Source organism: Cygnus atratus, chromosome 1, assembly GCF_013377495.2.
Source record: "Cygnus atratus isolate AKBS03 ecotype Queensland, Australia chromosome 1, CAtr_DNAZoo_HiC_assembly, whole genome shotgun sequence".
Classification (NCBI taxonomy): Eukaryota; Metazoa; Chordata; class Aves; order Anseriformes; family Anatidae; genus Cygnus; species Cygnus atratus.
The window spans coordinates 143,807,417-143,834,563 of record NC_066362.1 but is presented as its reverse complement, the minus strand read 5'-3'; the positions used below and the strand labels follow the sequence as shown (position 1 = coordinate 143,834,563).

Here is a 27,147-nt window from a genome sequence, read left to right as displayed (position 1 = left end):
AACCCACTACTAAGCCCACGTAAGTAGTTAAAATGGGGCCATAGTGCCCACAAAGTCAGAACTCAGCATCACTCTGCATAGTGATGGCAGGGTCTCTTTTATTAAGCTGTGCCCTACTGTCTTGAAGCTAGCGCTGAAAGCAGGCAGATAAAATTTGGTGCAAAGCTCAAACCCCTTGGACAGGGATTACACTTTCTGGAAAATATCCTAACAAATATGGCACTATAAAGAAATGAAAAGAACCAGAAAGCAACGTGAGCACAGTGCTCTTCTAACAAAGATCACCACAGTACGTGAAGAACCAGCACTAGTTACAACTTTAAACCGTAGCTATGATTTGCTTTCAAAAAGCAATGCTGTGCATTACAAACATATGACATATAAAAATTTCACTATGCAAAATAATTCTGCTTCCACTCCACATTCTTCTATGCCACTTAATGCAAGCGCATATTAAACCATGATACGTTTGTTTGCAGAGTTTATTGCCACAAAGGTGAAATTCTAGCAATCTTAGCATTCAAACAGTTTAGTAGCAGTTATTAAAATAGTTTTATATTAAGACTTTAATCTTCCATTGTACAAAAAATATATAGCAACGCAAGGTGTCCACTACATTCATCAGTATAATACTTGAATTTTACTAAAAATCAGTGAGCATGCAACTCAGACCTGAAAAAAGTCAATAAGCAACTGGTACTTAGTACAGCCAGTGATACATTACTTGCATACATTTATTCACAGTTTACAACGATAAATAATCTTCTGTTCTGACATATGCATTTAAAAAGGAACTTGTCACAGCTCTTTATAGACAGTTGAGCAGACATCACGAAGAAGAAACTAAACCAGATCAGCTGCAAACAAAGTTTGAACCAAATGAAAAGAATTTGTACCCCTTCGCTCATGTGCTCCCATTGTTAAAGTCACAGCAGGAGAATGACTTGCACATATTTTTATGCTTATTTGAAACCTCCCCTCGCTCTGTTCTAGTGTTCTTTTGAGTGACATTAATCAAGTTCAGCTGCAAATGAGAGTTAGAATTAAACAACTGAGAACTGGAGCAAATCACAGATGTTGAAGGTATGGTTATCATTTCAAAAAGCAAATATCGCTCCATGCTTGAAATCTACATTTACAAACTGCAGATGCCCTATGCTGTCAGTTTTCAGTTTTGTGACTTGAAACATGGTGTTTTCACTGGTAGCACAAACCATAAAGATTCCAGTTAGAGCATATAATAGAAGAAAAAAATGGTACCCACGAGTATGGGAAGAAATTAAAACACCTAAATAAAGTATGTTGGATTTGTCAGTTGTGCACTGAAATATATACAAGTAAAAAAAAAAATCTAAAAGCTCAGTTACCAAACAGTTTATTCACAGCACATGCTGACTTTATGTTCTTATATGCAAATACATTTCAGCCCTGAACAAAGTAACATTAAAGGAATAAGCATCATTTCCTCAGGGCCTCAACTAAGATGGACAGAAAAATGAATGCTATTTAGCATTGGTACCAGGGAATGATTCACTGTAAAACTGCACAGAGGGCATACAAGTGGAAAAAACATTAAAGGACTCTGTTTGGAAGGTAAGCAGGGTACAAAAGCACTTGTAAGCACTTCAGTAATGTACAAATAAATTAGGATAGTGAAAGGCAGTATGGACTAGCAAAGGGAAAAAGACACAAGCTTTAAAAAAAGGTGCTGCGCTAGTAATAGAAGAAATACTTCTGTTTCAGAGATTTATTTTTCTTGGAAACGAACAAACAAAAACACAAACATTCTGTTGAAGAGCCTGGAACAGAGATTAAAGTATCTGTCCAAAAGATTTGTGCAAACGATGTGTGCAAACACAGAAGTGACAGAAGAATGTAACATCTTCGATCATCAGGACATTTAAGATACATCTATTGATGAAATCTGTCCTTTTCCCTCCAAAGTCACCACCAGGAATCTGATGTATGAACTCATGATTCTTCCTTTAGTATCTTCAATATGACTATGAGTAGCCTTTTAAGTACAGGCATCACTACAGTAATGTAACATTTCTTCCTGGTCTTGACCACAAATTTCCAACCTCAGGTTACAAAGTCATAGCTCAAGCCTTTTCTCCTAAAGCTTCAGCTCACTTATGACTGAAGATATTGGAATACTATCCCAACACTTCCACAGATGCCATTAATCTCCATTGCAGTACCATGCCCCAGATGTGCCAAACATTACACTTCATATAGTTTTAGGCACCTTCTAAATTTTGTGGACCACTGCCTTCATATCTTCAGTCCAGCTACTGCAGAAGAAAAATATAACTAAGACTAAAAATTTAGTCAAAACAGAAAATCCCACTTCTGTTTCCAAGTGATCTTACACCTTGTAAGCCTCACCAGAAAGAACTATTTTAATTTCTACATGCAGAGAATAGCACGAACCGTATAGATTAGTGAGCTGACAAAAACATGTGAAAGAAACTGTAAACACTTCAAAAACGCTTTAAGTCTGAAATCTAGTTATTCCAGTTACTATTAGATCAAGTTTTTAAATCAACATCAGAAAACCTGTCACAGATTTGCCAGATTCTGTCTCAAGCAATTTACAGTTAATTTGTCACTTCTCATTATACTTCTGATCATCAGCTCTAACAAGAGGTACACTGCTGTCAAACACAGCACAGGACAGCCTTTCAGAACTACCACGACTTCTTCCTTAGAAGAAGCTACAAAGCTGAAAATAGAGAAATCTTAAAGTAGAACAACCCAGCGGTGTTGTAGCATTGAGCTGTGTTTTTTTGTTTTGCAATGGTGGAATGTGTTTAAAACTTCAATATTTCCACTGTCTCATCGAAGTCCTGACCAGCTGTGAAGGTACGAAGCCCAGCCAGAGGGCCGTGAGGTACTCTCTTCCTCACCTGAGGGAGAAGAAAAACACACTGTAAACTAAGTTTACTGTGCTAGACATTACATCATTTGGAAAACTGATCTTGACACCCTCCTCCCCAATGTCGGCTTTCAAATGCTGTCCTTGTAAACTTGCTGAAGAGGTAACATTTAGTACTTATTTTCATGTTGCCAAGAACATGTTCAGGGACTTTAATCACAAAGTGCACTTAAAAAAAACCATTTCATCATCTTTCTTCAGAAAAGTCCAGCCAGCGTTCATTATAGTGCCAGAACACTGAAATGCTATAGGCTTAACTTAAGTCACATTTCCAAATGCGGAGATTATCGTGGAATGCATTATATTGTCACTTTTCACATTTAGCGTTTTTGTTCAATAGTTTTAAGTGTTTATACATACACACAGAACTAATAAATTTTAAAAATAGAGTAAGTATATGTCAGTTGCTAATGATGTACTAAAGCTACATGTTGATTTTGAGAAGATACAAACAATACCTTAAAAAGGATTTTTAAGGGGACAAACCAGATAATATCCTGGCTACTTGTCAAATACTCTGTTATTACATGTCATTATAGCTTCTGGGTTGATTTCTTTTAAAGGCTTAACTCTTCTGCCTTCCCTCCCTAGTTCCAATAGTTCTTAAACAAAAAGCATATTTTGATGTGTTTTTTTTAATTAAAGCTGATATTGAAACTAATATTAGGTCTGCAGTACTGCCTTCAGAGGACCACTTTAATTACCTTTTTAGAACACCTGCCAAGAAAAATCATTAACCTACTGGAACCTCTATTTTAAGGTCACTTTGACAGAAATTTTTAATCCTACTCAAAATATGAACACATTACATTTTTACAGCTTATCATCTTTCTAAAATGTGTCAGAAAGTTACACTTCACCTAAATTTTACTAACTTTTAATTATGTTTTCAGGTATTTATCTGTTTTATGAAAACTGAATAGTAAATTCCCAAAAGACTAGAATGACTTTATTGCTAGCTCACAGGCATTATGCTACTAAGTTTGCTACTAAGCAAGTTTTTTCCTCAAAGGTCCACATAAAAGACAGCACAGAACTCCAGTTGCCTTTAGTTCCATTTTTCCTTTTTTTTTTGTGACAATGTTTTGAATCCCACCTACCTTGGGCAATTGCAACCAGCTTTCCTTTCTCTTCAGGGCTGAGCTGCAACATGGTGTCTATTACTGGCAGCAGCCTCTCTCTCTCGCTTCCCGATTTTAGAAATATGAACTGCAATAGAACGTTCTTCAAATATTCCAGATTAGCTACAGACTTTTCTCTCTCCTGATTTCGTTCCAGTCTTCTTATTTCACTCTTAAGAAGCTGCAGATGAGGAAAAAAAGACCACACAATATTGTTTGCATCACAGAAAAACAACTGAACAATAGCACTTTGAGGAGCTAAAAAGGGAATTATTCAGCTTGCTTCAGAAAGGACAATGTGTGCATAGCAACATATTCTGGACAAAAATCCAATGAAGCTTGAACAGGTGGTAACGTCCACAAATAAGTTTTTATTGATCAAAAGTAAATTATTCTGATAAAATCTGTTCAATAATTATGAGATACTATTCAATTTGTGATAAAGAGTTGAGAAGTTAGAAAACCTGGATCAGAGGTTTTAACAAAACTATCAGTTGTTAAGAAATCATTTACAAAAGAAAGTTAACATTCTGTAAACATAACTTTAAAAATGTTTTCAGAAAATTCCAGGAGGTACAATCAAATCAAACCAGATTCTATTAATATGTTTAGAGAGATGCATACATCTTTTAACTTAAGACAGCTGAAATGGGTTACAGGAAGAGAAATTGTTTTCCTCAGAATTTACTGGTTTTAGCTAAATGAAAACAGTAAAGGCACTAGTTTACTAGACACTAAACTTCTAAACTCTGCTTTTTTTTTTAAAAAAAACTTCCCCTCCACCCCACATAAGAGAAACTGGAAAAGAAAAAAGTTCACTTTGGAAGCACTGATTTCTTTTGTGGAATGAAGCCCTTCCCAAAATTAAGTTTTGCATCACCAAATTTCCATAGACTGGGATTTTCTTAAAGATGTTTGGTGTTAAACATTTGGTCTACAAAATAGACCATAGAAATTAGAGCTGTCCCCACATTCACTGCACATCTGCTAACCTTTATTTGTTCCATTAGGATTGCATTGGTTGCTTCTGATTCACGAAGTAATTCATTCAAGTGATCAGCACTCTTCGTTGTTGTGTTTAATTTCTGAATCAGTTCATCCTTGCTGAGCTCTGTTTGCCACTGAGATGGTTCTGCAATGAATTGGAAAAGAAAACTGAGAAAGAAGGAAAAAGCATGTGCATCTACTTTAGGCTAACTTAACATTAGGACATCATTAACACAGGAAATGAAATCCATGCAAATTCAAGCTGCCAAATTAATAGCCATCACTTCTGCTGCTGCATGCTCATTCTGCGACCTATTTTTGTATACATAAATTTCTTAGAACTGATTTGCCGGTCCCCTTTTAAGTACATCAAGATATATGGTTTTAATTTAGCCCTTGTTTCCCACCCATATATGGAGATTTTTCAACATTTCTCCATACGGTATTCAGTAGACTTTTAAAAACACAACTAGATGCTACTATTTATTCTTCTACTTTTTCTACTCTTTTGTTTTCTACTGTTCTTCGCACTGGTTTTAATCTTCCTTAAAAAAGTATGAATTCCTGTTCTGATAAAGATGAACACGCAATTTATCTTTTCATTAAGGAGAGTTATTTCACTTAATTGTCTCAAGTGAAGACTAGTCCAGAACACTAAGAGCGATGAACTATTCTGACTTATTCATGCATTCTTTTCCCTTTAGAAAGTTACAGATACAGTCTTTAAATTGCTAAATCCCGTCACAAGTTTTTGTTGTTACTCCTTACTGAAGGAAAAGACTCATACAGAACTTCAGGACAAGGTATACTCAGTGGCACCAATTAGACTTGTGTATTGTACCTATGAGCCTGAGAACACAACATTTTCATGTATTTTGAGGGTGCAAACTTCTGCAGCTTACATAGGCAAATGCTTCTAAAAACGTGTTCAACCTACCAGGCTTTGTTTCCGGGGAGTTCAGAAGCTGTTCCAAGGATGGAATGTAAGTGCCAGCAGAAGACACGGACTCTGTGTCTGTTGTCTCCATACCCTCTCCCTCTTCCCTGGCTACGGCGTGCACATCAAGAACAGGGAGGTCAATGTTTCGCCGTTCTCTTGAGTTCTTTGGTGCTGGATTTGAAACAGCTGGACCTGAAAGATACTTACTGATGTTTGTCATCAAAATGAAATAGGTTGGGTTATTTCACAGGTGCAACAATCTTGAATTAGAAAGCAGTACATAAAGTACAGCCTTGAAAGCCAGATACAAGCATGACATTATAAATGGAAAATGCAGCCTTTCACCTCAAAATGACCATTTCAGTCAAAGCCAGTTTCTAAATCCAAACTTGATTAGCAATGTTCATTTCAGTGGCTATGAAACCTTAATGCAACATCCTTGAAGTTGTTGTAGCTATGACAACAATACCAAATCTTTTTGATGCAAAACAGTATTAGCTTTTTTTTCCACCTAGTCCTGTGGGTGGTATAAATTAGTTTTAATACTTTGTGTGCTATTGTGCTGCTTCAGCACAATCAGATACTGCTCTACAATTAAACAACACATAGAAAGAGCAACTTCTTAAACTGTTGCTGCTTCCTGGCAAATATCTGACTACATCTGAATTAGTAACTGCACAGATTTAAAGAAAATAAGAAACAGTGCTTGAGCTTGAACAGAGTAAAATTTTAAATTAGAAGTGGGGTCAAATAGCAAGTATACAAATAATAAACATCATTAAAACACCTTTCAATATGCTGTTCTGTAGCTATACCCCTCATTTTGGAGGCAGAGATCCACTAACCTCTCTAAAATCTGAGAGGAACTGATAGGGAGAGCACCTGATATTTACAGAGTGATTTCCCTCCATCCGTCTCATGATACATACGCTGCATAAAACAAGTGATAGTGATTCTGAAGGTACAGTAATAGTAATAAAAACTTGTTCTTTACTCAGTATCGGCTTGCTGCAAGTTTTACATAGTAAGTTTCTATTGTATTGCAGACCCACATGCTATAGCCTTGTTTTAGGTACACACTCAAGTACAGAAATGTAAGTAATGCCCCCAAAGCGTGTAACCTGAGAAAACCTGGTTTCATGACCAAAAGTTACCTCTAGTGCTTGGTTCACTCTTGAGCTGGAAAAGCTGAGCTTCTACCCTGGAGAGTTGCTGCTGAAGTGTCTCTACTGTCTTCCTGTGCTCTTCTTGTAGATTCCTGACTTGATCTCTGAAATTGTTCCGGAGAGCTTCATTCTGGGCCGTCAGCTGACTCAAAGCCTGGGTATGCTCTGTTTTCATGACCATGTTCTCAGATTGTATCGTGCAAAGCCTGAAACAGTACACACACAAAATGTGAGAAACAAACACCAAAATACTCGTGTTTTAAAGTTTTTTAGTTTAAATTCAACTCGAAAACTGCAACACAACTGTTTATCTCCTCATACAAGGCATGTCATTTACTTTGTATTTCTTTTCTTTTAACAGTTACCAAACACTCATGCAGAACTTCTGAAAACATACATTTCTATGATAAGTTTCGTTGTTTTTTTTTAAACTTCAGAACTCAGTGAAAAAAAATGGGCAGAATAACCGTTCTTGGAAAGAAAAATGTCAGTACTGCATCAATTGTACTCGATTTGGCAGCACTCCAGAAGCAAGACAAAATTGTCACAAGCAATTAAATGAGTGTATGTATGGAATGACTAAGCACTGGACTTGCCCTTATAAGCATACAAACTTAAATTTAGCCAGAGAAGCAAAGAGCTAGTCTTTCTGGGTACAAAAGAAAACTACTGTGGTATAGCTGGTTTCCAGAGAAATGCAAAATGATATAATTCAGTTGATTACAATGAATCATCATATGGCTATCAGGAACAGATAAAAACACTACAAAGATAAAGACAAGAAGTCAAGAGTTCCTAAGACTAAACTGTAATTTCTAATGAGTATCTCGTGAGTTTTTTGCACCCTAAAAATAAAGAGAAGGCACAGAAAGACATTTTTGAGAGCTCAAGTAGGTCCTCGTGTCATTTTCTCAAGAAGTGATGCAGATTAAACAGATTCCTTACATTTTAAAAGAAATAGCAAACTAAGATTGTGGCAAGTAGATTTGAAAAAAGTACCTTCTGTAAGAAAGGCAGTTGGTGGTGGATATTTTATCATAGAAATAGCTGGCATTTAACCACAGTATTTTTCCAATTAGAAACAAATGCATGAAATGGAGCTCAGCAGTCCAACACAAATGTAGTGCCGAGCTTTGGACTCAACAAATAGTCAGCAAATTTAACATGCTTAAAAAATGTTAACTTTAAAAATCTGGTATTTAACAGGTAGAAAGCCTGCAAAGATCTCATTCTCATCTGCTACTACTTCATTTTCACTGCTGAAACCTCTGAAGTCTGACAAAAAGTAGCGAACTATCCCTTTGAAAGTTCCTTTAACTTCCTCTACATCTACACCCTTTCTTTGGGAAGCATCGTTTGAAGTCAGCTAGCTGTCCAGTCCTTCAGGTTTGCACAAAGTAAAGTATCTATATCTAGTCATCAGCAGACCCTACTTTTCACGGAGTTCTGCCTCTTTTGCAACTGTCTCTTGCAGCATCTTATTGTGTCTTTCCAGCAGGGTGTCATGTTCAGACTGCAACGCCTGGAATTCAGCTGTATTTATCTGTAAATTATGCTGAGCATCTTGTAGCTTAACTTTAAGTTGATCTATCACCATTTCCAACTGTTCTCTGTAAGGAGGAAAAAAGAAATGAGATATGTTTATAAAGAGTTATATTATCTCAGAACCTATATGATATCCACAATGTTTAACATGGCTGATCTGAATTTATTTCATATTTAAGATCACTACAGCACTGTGACCAAAATAATCTTAGAATGTGACTGCAGCAGAAATGTTTAGGAAAGTTCTGATCACCTTTCAATATAGGTGCAAATGGATTTATCACATCCCATCTGAACTGCTGGCAATGTACCTTTTGGGGTAGAAGGTATGACTGCTACCACTTACTGCTTCAATCCAGTTTGGAGGAACAAGAGAGAAGGAGAATAACGTGGCATACAGACAGGAGAAAATTTCTACTTCACAGTAGTGGTGGGCTCTGTTTGCTTAGTAAAGTGGACAGTAATCTTCTCCAACCACTTCCCAAGAGACTGGCAAAGGAGTAGAAAGCAGCATCAATCCAAATAAGATATATTTCTGACCAACAGAATTTACCAAAATCAGATATACCAGTAGGAGTAAGTCTTAAGTCAAACACATTCTCCTTTTATGCTTTCTGTATTTATACATTCAGTTACTTGCATTATTTCATAAATTGTATATCCCGTTAACCCCTAGAGTTAATACTTGTAAATCATTCCTTTGAAAATTATCTGCTTATTATTTTATTACTTGTCCACTTTAATAAGTGACCTTCTTTCATGAGCTTCTTAAACAGGAGATAGAAATGCAACTCTTGCAGTTTGCTTGCTTCAAAGAAGTAGATGCGTTAAACAGACAAACCAGACAACCAAAAAAGCCCGTCTTCTAACAAAACACAAGTCTCCCTCTGGTGGATTGTCAGCAGCAATTTTATGTACTGGTTTAAGATCTATGTCAGAAACAACTTACGACATCTTATGCAAAAACACCCAGTCTGTCTCCAAGGTCAGCCATCGACCAGTTCTAAAAATAACTTACAGAAACAGATCTATTTTCAATGAGATTCAGACGCATTCTGAAGTGAACCTGAATTTACACAGCTCACAACCATGTTTAAATGTTCTCCAGGGAACTTTCTGCAGTGTAACCTTTTTTCAAGTCTTTCCATATATAATAATTGGTAAGAGTCTAAATCTGGCTGCCAATTCAGTCAATTCCAGCAGAACTTCACCTACACTAAACCATTCCTTCCTGAAAAGGATCAAAGTGAGCTCAGAGAAGCAGTATCAATTTGGTGTTTACTTCTCTTAGTTCGTACATTGCTTCAATGCTTTACATCAGAAAATGGCATCTCAAATTTACACAGATGACGCTGGCCAATTTCTGCTTACAAGAACCATGAAAATCTTCCCAACACTATACACTTCCCCCAACTGAAAAAACAGGGAACCTGCAGAAAAATTAATATATTAGAGATGAATCAAGGGATTAGAAACTAGCATAGTACTACCGAGAGTAGAGACGTGGTTCAAAAATTGATGATCTTTCTTCTGTTCAGATAGGTAGAGCCAGTTAGAAAGTCACGTTAAAAGTCAAATAGCTCTGTTTCTATAAATGCTTTTTTCCACTTTTTGGTCAGACATTAGCACAATAGCTCAAGTACCAGTATTCTTCCGTACACAAAAATTTTGGTTTTACCTTTCTTGTTTGGCTCCCTCAGTTTCTGTCTGAGAAGCAGATTTATTCTTTTGCTGTTTTAGAACATTGTGAACACGGACTTTGTAGCTCTCAAATTCAGATGTAACAGATTCTTGTTCAGCCTATGACAGAAGACAAATTCTTAGTAAGTTATGCGATTGACTACGCTCACCTACGTGCTTTAAAATAAAATGTACCTTGCACTGAAAAAAGAAGTGAAATGAACCACCAGCAGCATTTTCTTCTTTTGAATGGATAATTAAAACAGGAGTATTGCAACAGATCATGTTTTTCTTTAGATTTTAACTGAATACTATTGTCAATCTTGAAACTTAAAACCAAGAAGCCACTGATATTCAACATCCCGGTCTTTAAGAAAGGAAAGAATATTTGCAAAATCCAAGAATTACATTCACGAGATATTCACATGTAAAGGGCTCTATCAAACAGCTTTAAAGGAAGACAAAGATGAAGGGGAGAAAAAAAAGGGTCTAGTTCTCTTTTCTTTTTATGCTACCTACGTGCCAAACGTCTAATATGCCTGAAAACTACGCATAATTTTGAGAAGTCAAGTCATCCTTGAAGGGATAATAAATAATGTAAGATACCTTGCTTGTAAGGGTATTTGGTTTGTCCTCTCTTCTGAACTCAGCTGATACATGGCTGAGATAGTGGACAGAGAAAACTGCATCACAACATAATGGCTTCGCCCTTTACTGTATAGTATACAGGCAAGAATTATTCCCATCTGAACAGTAAGACCTTTCAAGTACTCATGCCGTCTATTTTCTATAGAAATAGAGATGTAGGTTTTCATTCTTGGCTTTTAAGGACGCTTACAGGTTCATTAGTCATCCCTGAGATGACTAAAATTTTCTGATTTCCACAGTGATCCACATCTACCAGTGGAACTCAGGCAAGCCTCCTGTAGGACTAACCACAGAGTTTGTCCATTTCAGTTCACCTTTTTAAAAAGGAGATGTTTTTTGTGAGGTATTCATGTTACTTATCTGCAGGACTGGCATCTATCACACAAAACAAGCTGTGCAAGCTGTAGATTGGCACACTAGTCTGTTTAAGTACAGCTGGAACATAACATTTCTACTGAGCCTGCCTGTTTCTAATGCAAAAAAACAGAAGTAAATTCCAGGCACATCTAACACTGTCATACGGCCAAAAAATAGAAATAATAAAAACCTCAGCATTACTGTCAACTCCACACAACTTAGCTGCCAATTAAGAAGCTGCTCATACAGCAGCATATTAAAAGGTGCTTGCAAATACACTTCATTGATTTTTCTTTTCAGGTGGTACCTATGTTACTGTTTTTATAAGCAAATGATACTCCTTTCCCCCCTCCCCTTATCTTTAAAGAAAGAGGTGATTACTTCTTTTCTCCCCAATGTGTATACTTCCTGACCATCTTAAATGAATTCTGACTTCCCCCTGCTACAAGGTTTTTCCTACTGGAAACACAGGACTGCAGTCCAGACATTCCACCACAAATGGTGCAGAACAACCAGGACAGGCTGGCTTGTCCACTACCACCACTCAAATACAAAAAGCACTGAGATAATTCCCAATTCTCGACAGACAAGATGGCAATAGCAAAAGACCTGCAAGTATTTTTAGAGATGCAAACTGTCTCTAGACTGAAGTAAGTCTCCTTTCTAAAGTCTATGACGTGACTTCTTCCACCACAGTACCTGGGCTGCTCTGCATTCTTCTTGCAAAGTTGCAATTTTTTGCTGGTAAGCACTCAACGTACGCTGGTGTTGCTCTGCAGAGGTTCGTAGCTGTTCCTGGACTTTATGCTTTTCCGATGTTAATACAGACACTTGAATCTGAAAAAGCCAGGTGAAAGCTCAGTCTTTGGTATGAAAAACATTTTTCTTCCATTTTCAAGGGGACGTGCCACAGAGCACATAGGATTGTATTACAGTAATCCCTGCACAAAATTGGTGAATATAAGTTTAAAATCCAATAAAAATAGAAGAAATAGACATAAGTTATGATATACTCAAATAAAATATATGGTATTTTTTAAAGAGAAAACTGAAAATTACAGTGGTGGGTGTGGTGGCAGCATGCAAGAATAAAAGCTTCCCTGCTACTATTTATCATATTCCAAGAGAATTTACACAGATAGAGAACACAAGATTTCTGCTGATGATGCCATATTCTTTTGTTTTTAAACTGAACAGCTCCCATACTTAAGCTATTTTAAAATTTATCCCATTTAAAAGCTTCAAAATTATTCACTTCTCTGTTTTGGGGAAAAGGAAAAAGAAAGAGGAGCAAGAAAGGGTAAACCTGTTTAAACAACATCACAGGGGAAATATTTGGGGAAAGCAGCAAACAAAAAACTCGTTCAAGAAACAGAACCAGTAACCAGGTTACTAAAAATAACATTTTCCTTCTTCAGCTTATATTCCATCTGCCCACGACAAATCACATCTGTATTGCTTACATAAGAAATACTAACACACAACTTTATTACACTAACAAAGAAGTGAAATTTCTTGCCTTAAAGGATTCCACTTGTTGCTGACTGGCTTCCAGTTCCCCTTTCAATGATGCCTGCAACATTAGATGATCATTTTCCTGCATGATAGAAGCATCTGGTTAATTAAAAAAACAAACCACAACAACTTAGTAATTCAGCTACAAGACCATTATTTGAAAGCTAGTTTAAAAATGCAAGTATGCAGTCATTAACTGCTGGACTTACAGCTTGTTTAGAATCAGCCAGTTCTTTTTTGGTTTTCACCAGGAGTTGTTTAATCTTGGCATTTCTTTCCTCATCTTGTTGCATAGTTGACTGAAGTGACTCTAGTGCAGAAAACAGTTACATGCTAAGAGAATTTCCCCTCCTATATTTCCTTAAAAATATTGAAAAATACTTAAGCAATTTTACAGATTTCTTAAGAACTGTTAAGCTACTTGTTTGCAGCAAGTTTAGTATATCATTTCTGTATCAAGACCTTCTTACAAATGAAATTGTTTTGAGAGTTCCACTTACGGATAGGAAGAAACCAAAGTTTTTAACCACATGTTAACTAGTAAAGCTTTATAAGTGTGGTATGTCAGACTGAAAATCACTGCCAATCACTTTCAGAAATTATGATTTCGTTAATCAGGTAAGAAACCATTTGTCAGTCACGCTATTTAGCTTTCATTTACTGACTACTAGATCAAGTGACTGAAGACCGAGTAAAGTTTACTTTCTAGGAAAGTATTTTCAATTATGTAACTGATTAGTGTTCCCTCCAAATTTTACTCTCACTCATCAATTTCGGACATATCTGAATGTTTTACCATTACTACTAATTATACCATAACTACTGTTTATATTTTACTCACTTATTTCTTCCTGTAGGGTCTCTTGTTTCTGTTTCTGAATCCCTGTCTCCTGCTCAAGATCTTCTATTCTACTGTCTTTATCACCAATCTTCTGATTAAGTTCTTTTACTAGCCTTTCATAATCAGCTATTTCCATATCCATCAGCGTACTCTTCTGAGCATCCTGCAAGTTACATGCAAACAAGTTACAAACTTAAAAATCTGCCTCAGTTGCCAAGAATTCCTTCCTCACCCATCCCAAAATAAATGAGAAATAGTTGTTTGATCTTTTAACAAAAAGACTTTATAACTATCAATACCCACAAACAATACCCACCCATCAGGTTTCCATATCCTCAGCGAATAATTTGTTTTTGAACAAGAACCAAAAGCTTTAAAAAAAATCTGTTGCCAATTTCAACAGTTTTAAGCAGTAGGTATTTTGCAGCTATTAGTTTCTACCATCTTCACTCCTTGCAAGGGTGGCTTCTGAATAGTGCACCATACAAGTACTCCAGACACCTGAATTCTATTCCTCTTTCTAGTCATGATAAAATGCTTAACCAAGCTAAAAACAAACAACCCTTGCTCTCCCCTGCCAAATAACTCCTCAAAAAGTACACACATCAGCTCTCCAAAGAAAAACAGGTGTAGAAATACTACTCATGTTTTTCCTTTTGCATATCTTAGGATTAAAGTCCTCAGACCAGGAGACATTAAACAACAAGAAGGACCAAAATCTTTGGTAGTCTAAGTACTAACACAAACAACAGTAGTTACTGTACCTTTTTGGCCAGCTCTAATTCTTGCATAGTCTTCTGCAGATGCTTCTTTTCCTTCTGAAGTTGCATCTGAAGCTCCTCCAGTTCTCGAAGAGCACCACTATGTTCCTGAAATTTAAATACTTTTCACTTGTGCAGTCCAATTTCAAAACAGATGTCAGCAGAGTACACAAGTTTACAGACACACTCGCTAAGGATGCACAAAGGTAAGATTCTTCAGGAAGTCACTGGGAGCCAAAGAAAACTTCACAAGACTACAAAATGTTTTTCACATTCTGTCAGTATCTCCAGTCTACTCTAAGCGATGGTTTTGCAAAGTTCTTTTAATGAACACTGTAAGCCTTCAAAAGAAGGCCAAGTGAAGTAACAAGAAAAAGCATGAAACTTGTTCTAAAGTAAGCACAGTTTATAAAACTCTTCCAGAAGTCACATTCACAGACAGTAATGCTTCAATCCATTCACCATCTCTACACAGTATTACCTTTATTTTCTGTTCTTTTAGAAGCTTTTCTGCTTCCAGTTCTTTTTCAGCCTTTGCCTTGACTTTTTGTAGCTCCAGTATCTGAGCTTCCAGCAGCTTAGTATTACATTGCAATGTTTCGACACGAGCCAACAGATCTTCATTAGCAGAATGTAACTGATCATGCTAAAATGATGGTAGTGGGAAGATAAGCTGAATTTGCATGCGACTGATTAATAAGATACTATCCATACTTAGAAAAATAAAAAAACACGCCAAACACACATTTTCATCCAATTGTCTTATAATCAGTTATGTATGTGGCCTGGGAGTTTAAATCCTAAATCCCAAGCCCATTTCAGTTAGTTTTGCAGAACGTGTCTCACAGATGTTTAATCCCCATCTTAGACTTTTGAATGTCACTACAGTACTCCCCAATGCATCCTGAAGTCTAATTCTTGTAGAAGATCCAAAAAACCCACCACAGTTAATTCCGTATGTTTAAACATTCTATTGGTTAAACAACAGGCATATTTTGTCTACGGAACTGAAAAAAATTTAACACATTAAGGTTACTGTACTTCATGAGAAGTGTAGGTGTGAAATCAGAGAAGCAGCCCAAGTCCAATACTTGTTTTTGTATTTGGTACATGCAACAGGGTTGTGCGTCCAACTGAAGCCAGAGTTCATCACCTGCTTTTTTTTGTGAGTTGACCTGGGGTATATTAAGCCCTTCCTATTAAAAAGCCCAGTCATTCTGGACATCCTTAACTTTTTCACAGCCCAGATAAGCACCAGATGCTGAGGAAAAAATGAATTTCAAGTAACTATCCATAATACACTTCGGTTATAAAGCTATGTATTATTACCAGTCACATGAACAAGACTTAGCCCAATAGCTCAGACACAAATACAGAACTGACCTGCTGGGATGACACCTGTAGCTGTCTTGTGAGGTCATCTAGCTGACGTTCAAGATTAATCACTCTGGCTTTTTCAGAATCCAGCTCTTCTCCTTGCTTATCATATTCCATCAAAAGATTCTTAACACAAAAACACAAACTTCAATTTCTACAATATACATTGCTTGTCTTAAGCACATGCTAAACCCCAGACACTTATCTTTCCAGTATTTCAGCATACGGGGTGTTTTACTACCATATCAGAAGCATCAAAATGAAACCAAAGCTGTAGTTTCATTACAAGAGAAATTGGGAGAAGTTATTTTCAGTTCATGAAACTGTAGAATAATTTAGGTTCGAAGAGACCTCAGGAGGTCTATGTTCAACCTCCGGTGTAAAGCAAGGTCAGCAGTAAGATGAAACCAGGTTGCTCAGAGCTTTGTCCAGTCAGGCTTTTCCAAGGACCGGACTCCAAGGATGGAGATGGCACTACATCCCTGCACAACCTGTTCCAAAGCTTGACTGTCTTCAAGGCAAAAAATGTTCACTGTATAGCCTTTTTTTTTTTTTTTAAAAAACAGGTGCTTTAAAAAAAAAGTTCTGTCCTTCTAGACCATAACATCCTAGCTTGGACAGGAGTATTGAGAGAGAGAGTGTTAAAGGCCTTCCTAAAGTCTAGGTAAGTGACAATCACTGCTCTCCTCTCATTCACAACTCCAGCTGTTCTATCACTGCAAGCAATCAGACTAGGATTAGTCAGACATGATTTACTCTCAATAAATCCATGCAGACCATCCTCAGCCACCGGTTTCTCTTTCATATTCCCAGAGATGTGCTCCGGAAGGACTTGCTCCCAGGGAATTGTTGACTTTTTTCTTTATCACTTCAGGACTTTCTAACTTATCCTCAATTTTATGTACTTAAAGAATTCATAAGAACAGATTTGCCTCAGCAACAGTGTTTGACAATACAATGCCAGATTTAAAGGGCGATTTAAAAATACTATCCAGTAGAAAAGAATTGCCTTGTTTTCTTCTGACAGTAGATACACAGTTCTGTTACTAGAACCATACATTTCTTGATTTGGGTACTTAACTGCACTGGCATTTTTTACCAAACATACTTGTGCAAGTAAACAACATATATCCAGGCTAGGACTCAAAAGCAAACTATTTTCCTGACAGTTAACCGTCTTTGGTAGATACAGTACCATTCCTACCTTATAGCTTTCAGCTCCTTGAATTACATCTTTCATTGAAGCAGCCAGCTGATCTTTTTCTGATTGAACCAACTCCAATTCTTCCCTCAGGGATTGCATCTTATTACAAAGAAGCATACGTCATTAAAACAGAACCCTTCATGCAGAACATTCTTCATATTAAGAAGCAGTCAGGGTACCTCTTTTCGGCTGGTATCCAATTCTTTCTTTGCTTTCACAGCAACCATCTTAATTTTATTTAGCTTCTCTCCTTTTTCTGCAGATTCTTTTTCCAGCCTTCCTAAAATAAATAAATAAGAACATGAATAAACTTGCTTCTCCTCCCCCCAAGAAATGAAATCTAATTAGAACACAAATATCAGTTTGAAATAAAGTGTTGTAGGTATTCAAAGATTTCATTCAGCTAAGCCCTTCAATTCACTCTGACGCTAGAACATCCAGCCTCACAGATAATCCTTCCCTGTTTCAAAGGCTTCCATTACAGTTTACAGTAAAAGCCATATTCCTGTGTACTTCTACATATAATTGTAACAACTTAGAATAATTTTCTTTCTATTATGTTGGGATTACTGCAACAAGACAACAGTAGCTTCAGCAAAGTGTTGCTTTCCTCTTCTCTTGGTAGCCTTAAGGATTGGCAATTATTTTTCATATTTAATAAAGATGAAATCTAATACACTGTTTATAGTTAAATGTACTTAGGAAGAAAAAAGTATCAAATGATAACAGACACAAAATTGCTAACGTTACTTTGAATGCCTAATGAGAGGAATGTTGTCCTAATGAGAGAAATGTTGTAGGAAGTAGCATCAGTATCTACTTCCCCACCTTCCTTGGCATACAGGAAATACAGGATAACTATGCAGAGAAAGAAAAACTCAAAGTTTAACAATCCAAAAAAAAACCCACAAAACTGTTTACATAAAAGACAACAGCAAGAAAGATACCAATTTTTTCCTGAAGCTCTGCTACTGAAGACTGTTGATCATTTTTCTCTGTCAATGTCTCCATTACATTCTGTATTATAAACAAAGATATGAGAAGTATTACAAGAAGTCTCTTTGTGATATCTGTTTTCAACAAGCTACTAGCAGTTCCAGCTACAAGCTGGACTACGTCTACTTTCTCATTACCAAGAGAGTCTTTACATGCAATTTCATATTAGCTTGGTAACTAGCCTGATAACTGAAAAGCAAAATTATGTTGAAAGGAAAACATTCCAACCTTTTAACAGCTGCTTTCCATCCTATTCAAGGACAAAAAATGGAAGACCATTAATACTGACTGACCAGCTGTCAGTTTTACATAACCATCAATACCCACAACCTGAAGTTAGGAGTAGCTAACACAGATCAAACAGTTTTGTTTGAGATGGAGCCACAGAAAAAGGTGAAAGATTAGGCCAGTTAGTCCATCTAGTTAAGTGAGCACTTTTGGCAAAACCAATAGGAAAACGTTTTCAAATACAAGCACATTTTATCAAAACAGCATTAGGATTTTTGTTGCCGTTTGACTTTTTTTTTTTTTTTTTAACTGAGGGGAAGGAAGGGAATCTGAGGTGCTAGGCAACTCAGAAACACGTGCTTCCTAGAAGGGAAACTCACTTTGAGGCCAAGGAAAGAAAAAACAAAGAAAATGAAAGTATTTTTTGAACCTTAATTCTGAAGACTTTAGAGGTTTAGTCTGTATACTTCAATAACAAAATATAACCTTTAGAGAACTCAGTTCGTCTTTCACATTTCTAAGTTCAGTTTCCTTTTGTTCCAGAATGAACTTTAAGTCATCTTCGTTTTTGGATTCTTTTTGCTGTTCTTGTATTTGACTTTCATAAAAAGCAAGTTTTCCAGATATTTCTTCAATCTTCACTAAAAGCTCTTGATTTTCAATCGTTGATTTTTCACCAGCATTCTTCAGCTCCTGGATGTCACATTGAAGGGCTTCTTTTTCAGACAACATTCCTTCCAATTCTTCTCTCCAAAGACCTTTTTCTTTTTCAAAGTCTTCAATCAGGGATCTATGTTCTGTATACTGAGCTGCGTTTTCTTCCTCTAGTCTCTCAACTTCCCTCTGCAAATGAAGAGCTTTCTCCTCATTCTGTAGAGCAAGGCACTGCTCTTCCTTCATTTTTGCCAAGCATTCATTTGCAATTTGTAGTAAGCTGAGAAAATCACAGTCCTCATCAGAATCTGAAATGCTGGACCCCACTTGCTCAAGGATGTGGTATATCTGAGCTCTTACAAGGGACCTGTGCGCTTGTTCACTTTCAAGTAATGACGATATATGGTCTTTCTCTGCAGTGATCATTTGTAGTTTCTTTTCTAAGTTTTCAGACTGCTCTTTCAACACTAACCAACCGTCTTTTTCAGACGTAATCTCTTCCAGCTTTCTACTTAAATCACCTTTTTCCTGAATGATTTTCTTGTTTTCCTCACGAAGAGTATACATTTCAGATGAAAGGTTCTCTCTTTCACCCACCAGAGAGTCGACCTGTTTTTCCAGTTGCGTTCGCAGGTCAGCATTTTCATTCTTCGCAGTTAAAGCTTCGTTCAGTTTCTCTGTTAATTCCTCCAGCTTTTTCTTCAGGTCACTATTGTACTGGTTAACAACATTTACTTCTTGCTGAAGTTCCTCAACTTTTCCTTGTTCTTGCTTGCACCTCTCCTGAAGGGTTTCTCTCTCTTCACCTGAGCATTTTAGTTCATTTAAAATATCCTTGTTTTGATCAGAAAGAGACATGATCTTTTCTTCCAGTTCTTTTATAGCAACCTCTTTTTGGTGGACACAGCTTGCTATTGTGTCATTCTCCTCCTGAAGGCTAACAACTTTATGTTTAAGTTCCTCTATCTCTAACTGATTAGATGACATTTTTTCTGTTTCTGCCTGGAGACGATTCACAGTTTCAAGAAGAACATCCTTCTCATTGAAAGCAGCCCGGAGTTTCTGCTGTAGTTCACTGACATCAGAAGCTTGCTGTTGTCTCATTGATTCAAATTCCTTGCTGATCTTTCCAGCAGATTCTCCTAGCTCAGTCTGTAGTGTTTCCAGTGTTTCTCTCAGAGTATCATAATTGAACAATGCTTCTTCCTTCTCTTGAGTTAGCCTTTCAAGTTGTTCCTTAAGATCCTGCATTTCAAAAGCTAATTCCATCTTTTCTTTTTCGGAACTGGATAATAAAGTTTTATTTAGTTCAGAAATTTCTCTCTCATGTTGCTCCTTCAAAGTCTGAATTTCTAATTTATGCTCTTCTGCTGTGGCTTCACATTGGTGTCTAGCTGTTTGAAGCTCCAATTTTAGCTTTTCAATCACACAACAATAATCTTCTTTAGTAAGCTGCAGTTCATTTATCTTAAAGTCCAAGTCTTCCCGCTCATGAAAATACTCATCCTTTATGCGACGGATTTCCTCTTCCAGTTTTAGTTTAACATTGCTCATATAAGTTAGCTCATCTTTTAAAATAGCATGTTGAGATTGGAGATCTTCTAAGCTATGCTCCAGGTGTCTAACCTTTTCTTCCATTTTTGCTTCGATACGAGGTTCTTCTTGCATATCTACAACATCTGTCTTATTCTCTCGATTTTTATTTACTGCTTTTAGCTGCTCCAAGTCATGTTCTTGCTGGTCAGTGGAAGCATACGCTTCATCTTTCACATTTTTCTCTGTTTTTAAGTCCTTCTCTACGAAATTGTGCTGTAACTGATTTATGTGATTTTGCTTTTCTTCATTTTCTTTAGCAGATATTTCAATGCGATGCATCAACTTTGATACCTCTTCTTGATGGGCAATTTTTAATTTTTTAAGCTCTTCATTCAGACTGTTGATTTCATTATGGTAACACTGAGAATTATTTTTAATAGTTTCTTGCAGACTTGCAATTTCTTTGGTTTTGTCATTATTCACAGTTTCCAACTGCTTGGTCAAGCACAAAATTTGCTCCTCATAAGTAGATTTAATTTCTTGGACATTGTCTTGTAATCTTTTAACTTCTTCTTGATTATCACTGTGACATTCAATCTGTTCTACCAGCTCCGTTTGTTTCTTCACTTGTTCTTCTAATTCTATTTTCAGCTTTGTTAAATCGTCATTGTATTTGGATTGTGCATTTACTAATTCATTCTTCAAGGCCTTTATTTCTTCCAGAGAGTCAGTATTTGATTGCTCCAGTTGCTTCTGCAATTCTTCTGTCTTGGCCACTGCAGCCTAAACAAACATACAAGTCATCAAATGCTGATAATTTAGCACATATAAATTCCAAATAAACTGTTTATAACAACAAACTAGAAGATTTAGGAGTCCTTAGTTTTAAAAATTGCTATAGTTTTTAAACAGCCAGCTATGTTAGAACAACTCTATTCAGAAGACTCCGCAGAGTATAAAATTGTTTACAGAATGAAAAACAAAAATTAAGTCTTAGATCATGTTTGCCTGCTTGTAAAGCAACTACTGTGATCATGTATTAAAGACCAAATTACCTCTCTAACATCATATTCAAGTAGCTAGAATATAAAGCCGTTCATCAGTGCCACGTGACCGAGTCTTCACTTTATTATTAACTGAGATTATTGACATGATTTAGGTGACTTAGCTGACAGGCTGCTTCCTAAGAATACCTGAATTTAAAGCCTCCCATTTACCATAAAAAGACAGAATTGATTTGGAGGCATTGCGTATCTAGGCTATTGATGCATGGACTGAATTACTTTTGAACAGCTGTGGATCTAACAAATACATATTGAAATTTTATATTTATAGTCAGTCCAATGAAAACACTGAAGTATCTGTTCTCTGTAGCCTCTAAATTACATATGAAGCCTTTAGATCTTTTAAGGTATAACAGAACACAGGTGAGTGAAGGAAAAGATTACAATGGAAACGAAGCACATGAACAAAACTAAAAAACATACCATCATTCTGAAATATTTTAGTAATGCTTTATTCATTTCAGTACCTCTGCTTCTTGTTTTCTTTGAATATTTTCTTTTTTCAGAGCTACACACTGCTGCTGACTTTCAGCTTTTTCCAGAAGCACAACGTCCAGTCTTTCTGTGAGAGCCTAATTTAAAAAGAAAAATTATTGGAAAAAGGGTTCCTTAACAACGGAAGCCTGAATGATGTTTGCAAAGCAGTAAGAAGTTGCATATTGGTCAGGATGTTTTTGTTGTTGTTGTTAATTAAGTAGACCAGCCTGATCTTAAGTTACTTGCAGCCCAAATACACCAGATATGGGAACAGGCAGACTAGTACAATGATGTTGCTTAATAGATTCTGTTCAAAATCTTGGTTGTGATCAGCTGATTTATTTTTATTACCATGTAGAAAGAGAAAGAAAAAAAGCTTCCCTTCTGTAGAAGAGAAATCTCCATCCAAATTATTAAAAACATTTTTTCCAGTTGATAAAAGTCCTCCTCACTGCCAATTTTTTCACTTTGATGTGCTGCCTATAACCCTCGCTTTGAGACAGATGCTCTTGGCACTAGAATAATTCCAGTTACTTTTTCCCAAAAGTATTTCTTGTGACATGCAGCTTCAATTCTGCGTCTCTGATCTTATCAAATGACTGTCTCAAAAGACTTCTAAATGGCTGAAGTCTTTCTATAGCAGTCATTCTGAGATAAACAAAAGCCTTCCTAACCTATTACACAAGGACAAAGTCTTGCTGAGGAAATTTTATTATTCTATACATTTTTTTTCCCCTCAAAGAACTGTTTCCTGAAAAGCAGAGTAGGGATGTAGGGTAAGGAGGAAAAAAGAGGTTTTAGGAAGCATCCTGAATTCCTGAAAATAGATCGCAGATTGAATAACAGTTCTACAGCTGTTCACTACATATCACAAGTCATTTCTGTAGATCTATTTCAGTTAATATTATGCAATACATCAGAAACCTATTACGGATTCTTACCTGAATAATGTCATCAGCTCCTCCAGAAGCTGCTTTAGATTTGAGTTCTTCAATTTCTTTCTCTAGTTCTGAGCAAAACAATAAAAAGTAGTATAGAAGTTTCACATCAAGCAGGAATTGATGCTTTATCACAGTATCAAATTCCCAGTAAATCCAAAACTTAACATCACTCTGTTCAAGTCAGAGATGTCTTACTCCATCAATTTTGTTGCCAAGTGATACAAAGGGCTAACAGAAAGAGAACAAGCATTCAGTGCTACTTCTCTGCTGCTGCGCCTGATTTCCTCAAGAAACAAAGCTTCCTTGTTTGGGTGGAGAGACAACAAATAAAACCATGACAATCGTCTTACCTTCTGTTTCACAGTCAATTTAAGCCAGAGAAGAGACATTCATTTCCTACTAATCCTCTAAAAATAGGCAGCAGGTTGGAGAAGATCTCTCAAATAACCCCACCGAAGAAACACCCAGTATACCCCATCCCTATCCCTATTGCTTTGCTGGGCAACTACCACCAACCAGCATGACTGTAACTCCAAACAAGGGGAGGTGACACTAGTCCATGCAGGGAGCCACTGCAGGAAAAGGGACAGCAGAGAGGAGGGCGACAGCACATGAGAGCATAGACATACTCAGGATACTTTTAGGTATTAACACAAAATTTCATTTTCTGTATTTTAGGATTTCTTGTCCAAAGAAACAAGTGATCAAATGTAGAATAGCTAACATTTTTAAAGAAGCCACTGCACTCCTCAACAGGACTAATTATGAAAAACCTAATAGAGATGTTCCCCCTCCTATCTGCTTTCTTAAAGGTTATCCCTGCTACAGGTATGGGGAACAGATAATGGCAAGCCCCACTTCCACTCTTGCACAAGCTACACTGTTCCATCACACTACACATGTGATTGAGTTAATTTAATATTTGACAAAAGTAGTGCTTCTTTTTCCTCTATACCTCTCACTCTAGGGACTTTAGCCCTTATCCTCCAACAAAAATAAGGAAATCACAGGAAGGAGAAAAAAAGGAAAAGCCTAGAATTTAAATCTACCTAGCAAATATGTACAGCGAAATTAGGAAAGGTCAGATAGTACCAAGCATTAAGGTAGAAATTATTCTCTCTCCAGTCAAGTACCTGTACATCTTGATTTCACTTTCTGCAGAAGCATCACTTGCTTTTTGGCAAACTTGATGAGATCTTCTTTGGGCAATGTGTCCAGCTGTAAAAAAAAAAAAAAAAGTATGTATTACAGAAACCAACTTCCTCTAACCCAGAAGTAAACAGAAAACAGTGCATCTTAGCATCCAACTTCCAAGGAGTGAAATTTTAGGACAAGGAAACCTTAGCACACACTCATTAAGGACAATAACAGGGCAAGTTACAGAAGTTACGTTATCTAGTTCTATCATTTCAAATGCAGCATCACCTAGAAAGGAGAACTCAGCTGGGAAGGGTTACATTTCAGTAGACTGACAAAGGTGTTTGGAGTAACATAATTTGAACAGTGCTGTAACTACTTAGGTAGTTAAAATCCACACTTACCTAACATCAACATTGTTTATTTTACTTCCAACATATGCAAAGAAGCCTACATACATTATGAAACAGACTACTATTAGAGCTAGATGCTATTCAATATTTTATTGGTTATTATGACAGGAAGTAAGTATACCAGTAACAATTTTTGTTTCATGCTTTCTAGCCTTAGCATAGGATTCGTACGTCAGTTTTCAAAACACCTAGAAGACATGAAATTGTTTAAAAAATACCTTTATGCCTTCCTATTATCCATGGCTAGCATGCTAGGCTGCTACCCTCTCAACCACTGTTATCCAAATAAACCAGATTTGTGAGGTCTGATTACCTTTGATTTGCCCGACCCCGGTGTGACAGAGGAAGCCACCATCTCTTTCCCACCATCTTGTACCTACAACAAAATAAAGATAATATGGGAGAACTGAACTTTTTTTTTTTTAAATGTAGACTACCAAAGGAACCAAGTGAAAGTCTACAAACGTGGAGAGTAACTTGGTATAGTGGGAACTCAAAAAAAAAAAAAAGACAATATTTGTATGACCAGTAAGACAGATAATGGAGAAAAAAAATGAGAGATCTATTGTGGTTAATCCAATAAAACAGCAGAATTGAAAACTGCTAAATTAGTATGACTTATGGCTTTGTTACTTAATTGACATCTAGAGTTGTCACGCTCATGAAAATCATTTAATTTACAAGCAGTTAAAATAGTGTATCTTACTATCTTGTTACTAAAAAATGTACAAACCAAATAAAGCTTGTAGAGGAGCAGCAGTTAAATCAAACTTCAGCAACTTCTGAACAAATTGTACCCCTCAACTATGTTCTCGTTTTCTTTAAACATAACATACTTAACACTAAAAGCTTAGGCCTGACAATATATTTGAAAAGGCTCTGTGTGTGAGAGAGAGGGGGAGGGCGTGTGTACACACACCCACATCCTTCACTTATTTTGCTACTCTCTTTATTCTCATAAATAAAACCTTGTAATAGAAACCAGGGGAAGAACAAACTGGAAACAGATAATGACTGACTAACAATTTTGAGAGAATAGCTGAGAGAGATAGCATGAAAGACTAATTAGAAATATGAGTTCAAGTACAGGCCAAGGACAAAGATCATTTAGCTATCTCTCTCTGGAGAGTCTGGACTCTCACATTGGCCAGAGTTTTTTGAGAAACAACAGCAAATTTGTTAGAAAATAATATGACCATTAAACATAAACATAGCATTTAAGAAAGAAAGCTCTAAAGAAGTTTGCATTTCAGATTTCACGGTACACAGAGCTATGTCAACATTGACAATCTTAATATTTCAGCATTCCTGTTAGTTAACGTCTGCAACTACAAGCAGTATACTTGCACAGTATAATTAGGGATAACACATTGGATGTACTGCTTAAGAAAAATGATGGCACACCTCTCTCCATACTACACCAAGACCAGATGATTCTATATTATTTTTACCATAGAATCATTAGGGTTGGAAAAGCCCTCCAAGATCACCCGGTCCAACCATCCCCCTACCACCAATGTCACCCACTGAACCATGTCCCTAAGCACCAGGCCCAACCTTTCCTCGAACGCCCCCAGGGACGGTGACTCCACCACCTCCCTGGGCAACCCATCCCAGTGCCTGACTGCTCTTCCTGAGAAGAAATGGCTCCTCATTTCCAACCTGAACCTCCCCAGTGCAACTTGAGGCCATTCCCTCTAGTCCTATCACTAGCTACCTGTGAGAAGAGGCTGACCCCCAGCTCCCCACACCTTCCTTTCAGGTACCCGTAGAAAGCAATGAGGTCTCCCCTAAGCCTCCCCCTCTCCAGACCAAACAACCCCAGTTCCCTCAGCCGCTCCTCACAGGACTTGTGCTCCAGACCCTTCACCAGCTTCGCAGCCCTTCCCTGGACATGCTCCAGGGCCTCGATGTCCTTCTTGTTTACATGCACAGCGCCAGAACTATGCACCACGCAAGAAAACGCACCCCATTACATTTCCAATAACCGACCCCACCCGTGGCGCTTCACCTCCCTGCCCCCGAACGCACACGGGCGGCTGACTGTGCGGGCTACAAACGTGACGGACACCACCCCGCACGACCCGTTCACCCGCGCGGGATCGCGAAACGGCGACGCGACCCCCCCCGGTGCGCTGCCAGCCCCTCACACCTGCTCCCCCTCCCCTCAGGGATAACGGCCGCGCGCCAGGCGGGAAGCGGCGCGCGGCACCGCTGGGGGGGGGAGGGGGAGGAGGGGGCGGCGCGCGCGCGTCCCCCCCCCCCGTTACCTCCATGTCGGAGCCGGCTCGCCGCGAGCGCCGCCGCTACATCCTCCCCGCCACCGCTTCCGCCTTCGTCATCCCCCCCGCAGGCCACGTGACGCGGGGCGCTGACCCCCCCCTCCCCTTCGTAATAGGCCCGGCACGGGAGCTCCGCCCCCTTGGGGATTGGGCACGCCCCCTCGGCGGCCGTGGCCCCGCCCCCGAGCCGCGGGACCCTCAGGGGGCGGGGTTGTGGCAGAGGCGGGCTGCCCTGAGGGGAGCCGGGTGTGGTGTCCCCTGTGGAGGGGCGTTCGTACAGACGTACACATGTACACACGCATATACACACACATACAGCCATATATACATATGTATCTA

At 37.8% G+C, this 27,147-nt stretch overlaps 1 protein-coding gene across 1 annotated transcript; it reads right to left on the bottom strand.

Moving 5' to 3' along the window:
- Positions 1 to 468: 468 nt before the first annotated feature.
- GCC2 (GRIP and coiled-coil domain containing 2) lies at positions 469 to 26,942 on the bottom strand. The gene is made up of 23 exons (XM_035557950.2): positions 26,797 to 26,942; positions 24,840 to 24,902; positions 24,110 to 24,194; positions 22,977 to 23,044; positions 22,026 to 22,130; positions 18,791 to 21,277; positions 18,028 to 18,097; positions 17,260 to 17,360; positions 17,081 to 17,179; positions 15,883 to 16,002; positions 14,981 to 15,145; positions 14,503 to 14,607; positions 13,739 to 13,901; positions 13,107 to 13,207; positions 12,902 to 12,979; positions 12,082 to 12,219; positions 10,376 to 10,497; positions 8,586 to 8,762; positions 7,141 to 7,358; positions 5,984 to 6,178; positions 5,052 to 5,191; positions 4,039 to 4,240; positions 469 to 2,909 (listed from the first exon to the last, which is right to left on the bottom strand). Exons 1-23 carry the CDS (start codon positions 26,800 to 26,802, stop codon positions 2,839 to 2,841), a joined length of 5,079 nt encoding a protein of 1,692 aa, XP_035413843.1. The 5' UTR covers positions 26,803 to 26,942; the 3' UTR covers positions 469 to 2,838.
- Between the last annotated feature and the right edge of the window lie 205 nt (positions 26,943 to 27,147).

What these genes read in the sequence shown, in the direction of transcription:
- GCC2 (XM_035557950.2), bottom strand. An exon ending in AAGGAGCTGAAAGCTATAAG is followed by an intron (nt 16,003 to 17,080) that starts GTAGGAATGGTA and finishes TTTTGTGTTAAG; the next exon opens with AATCTTTTGATGGAATATGA. An exon ending in GAGGCAGAACTCCGTGAAAA is followed by an intron (nt 7,359 to 8,585) that starts GTAGGGTCTGCT and finishes GTACTGTTTCAG; the next exon opens with GCTTTGCACGATACAATCTG.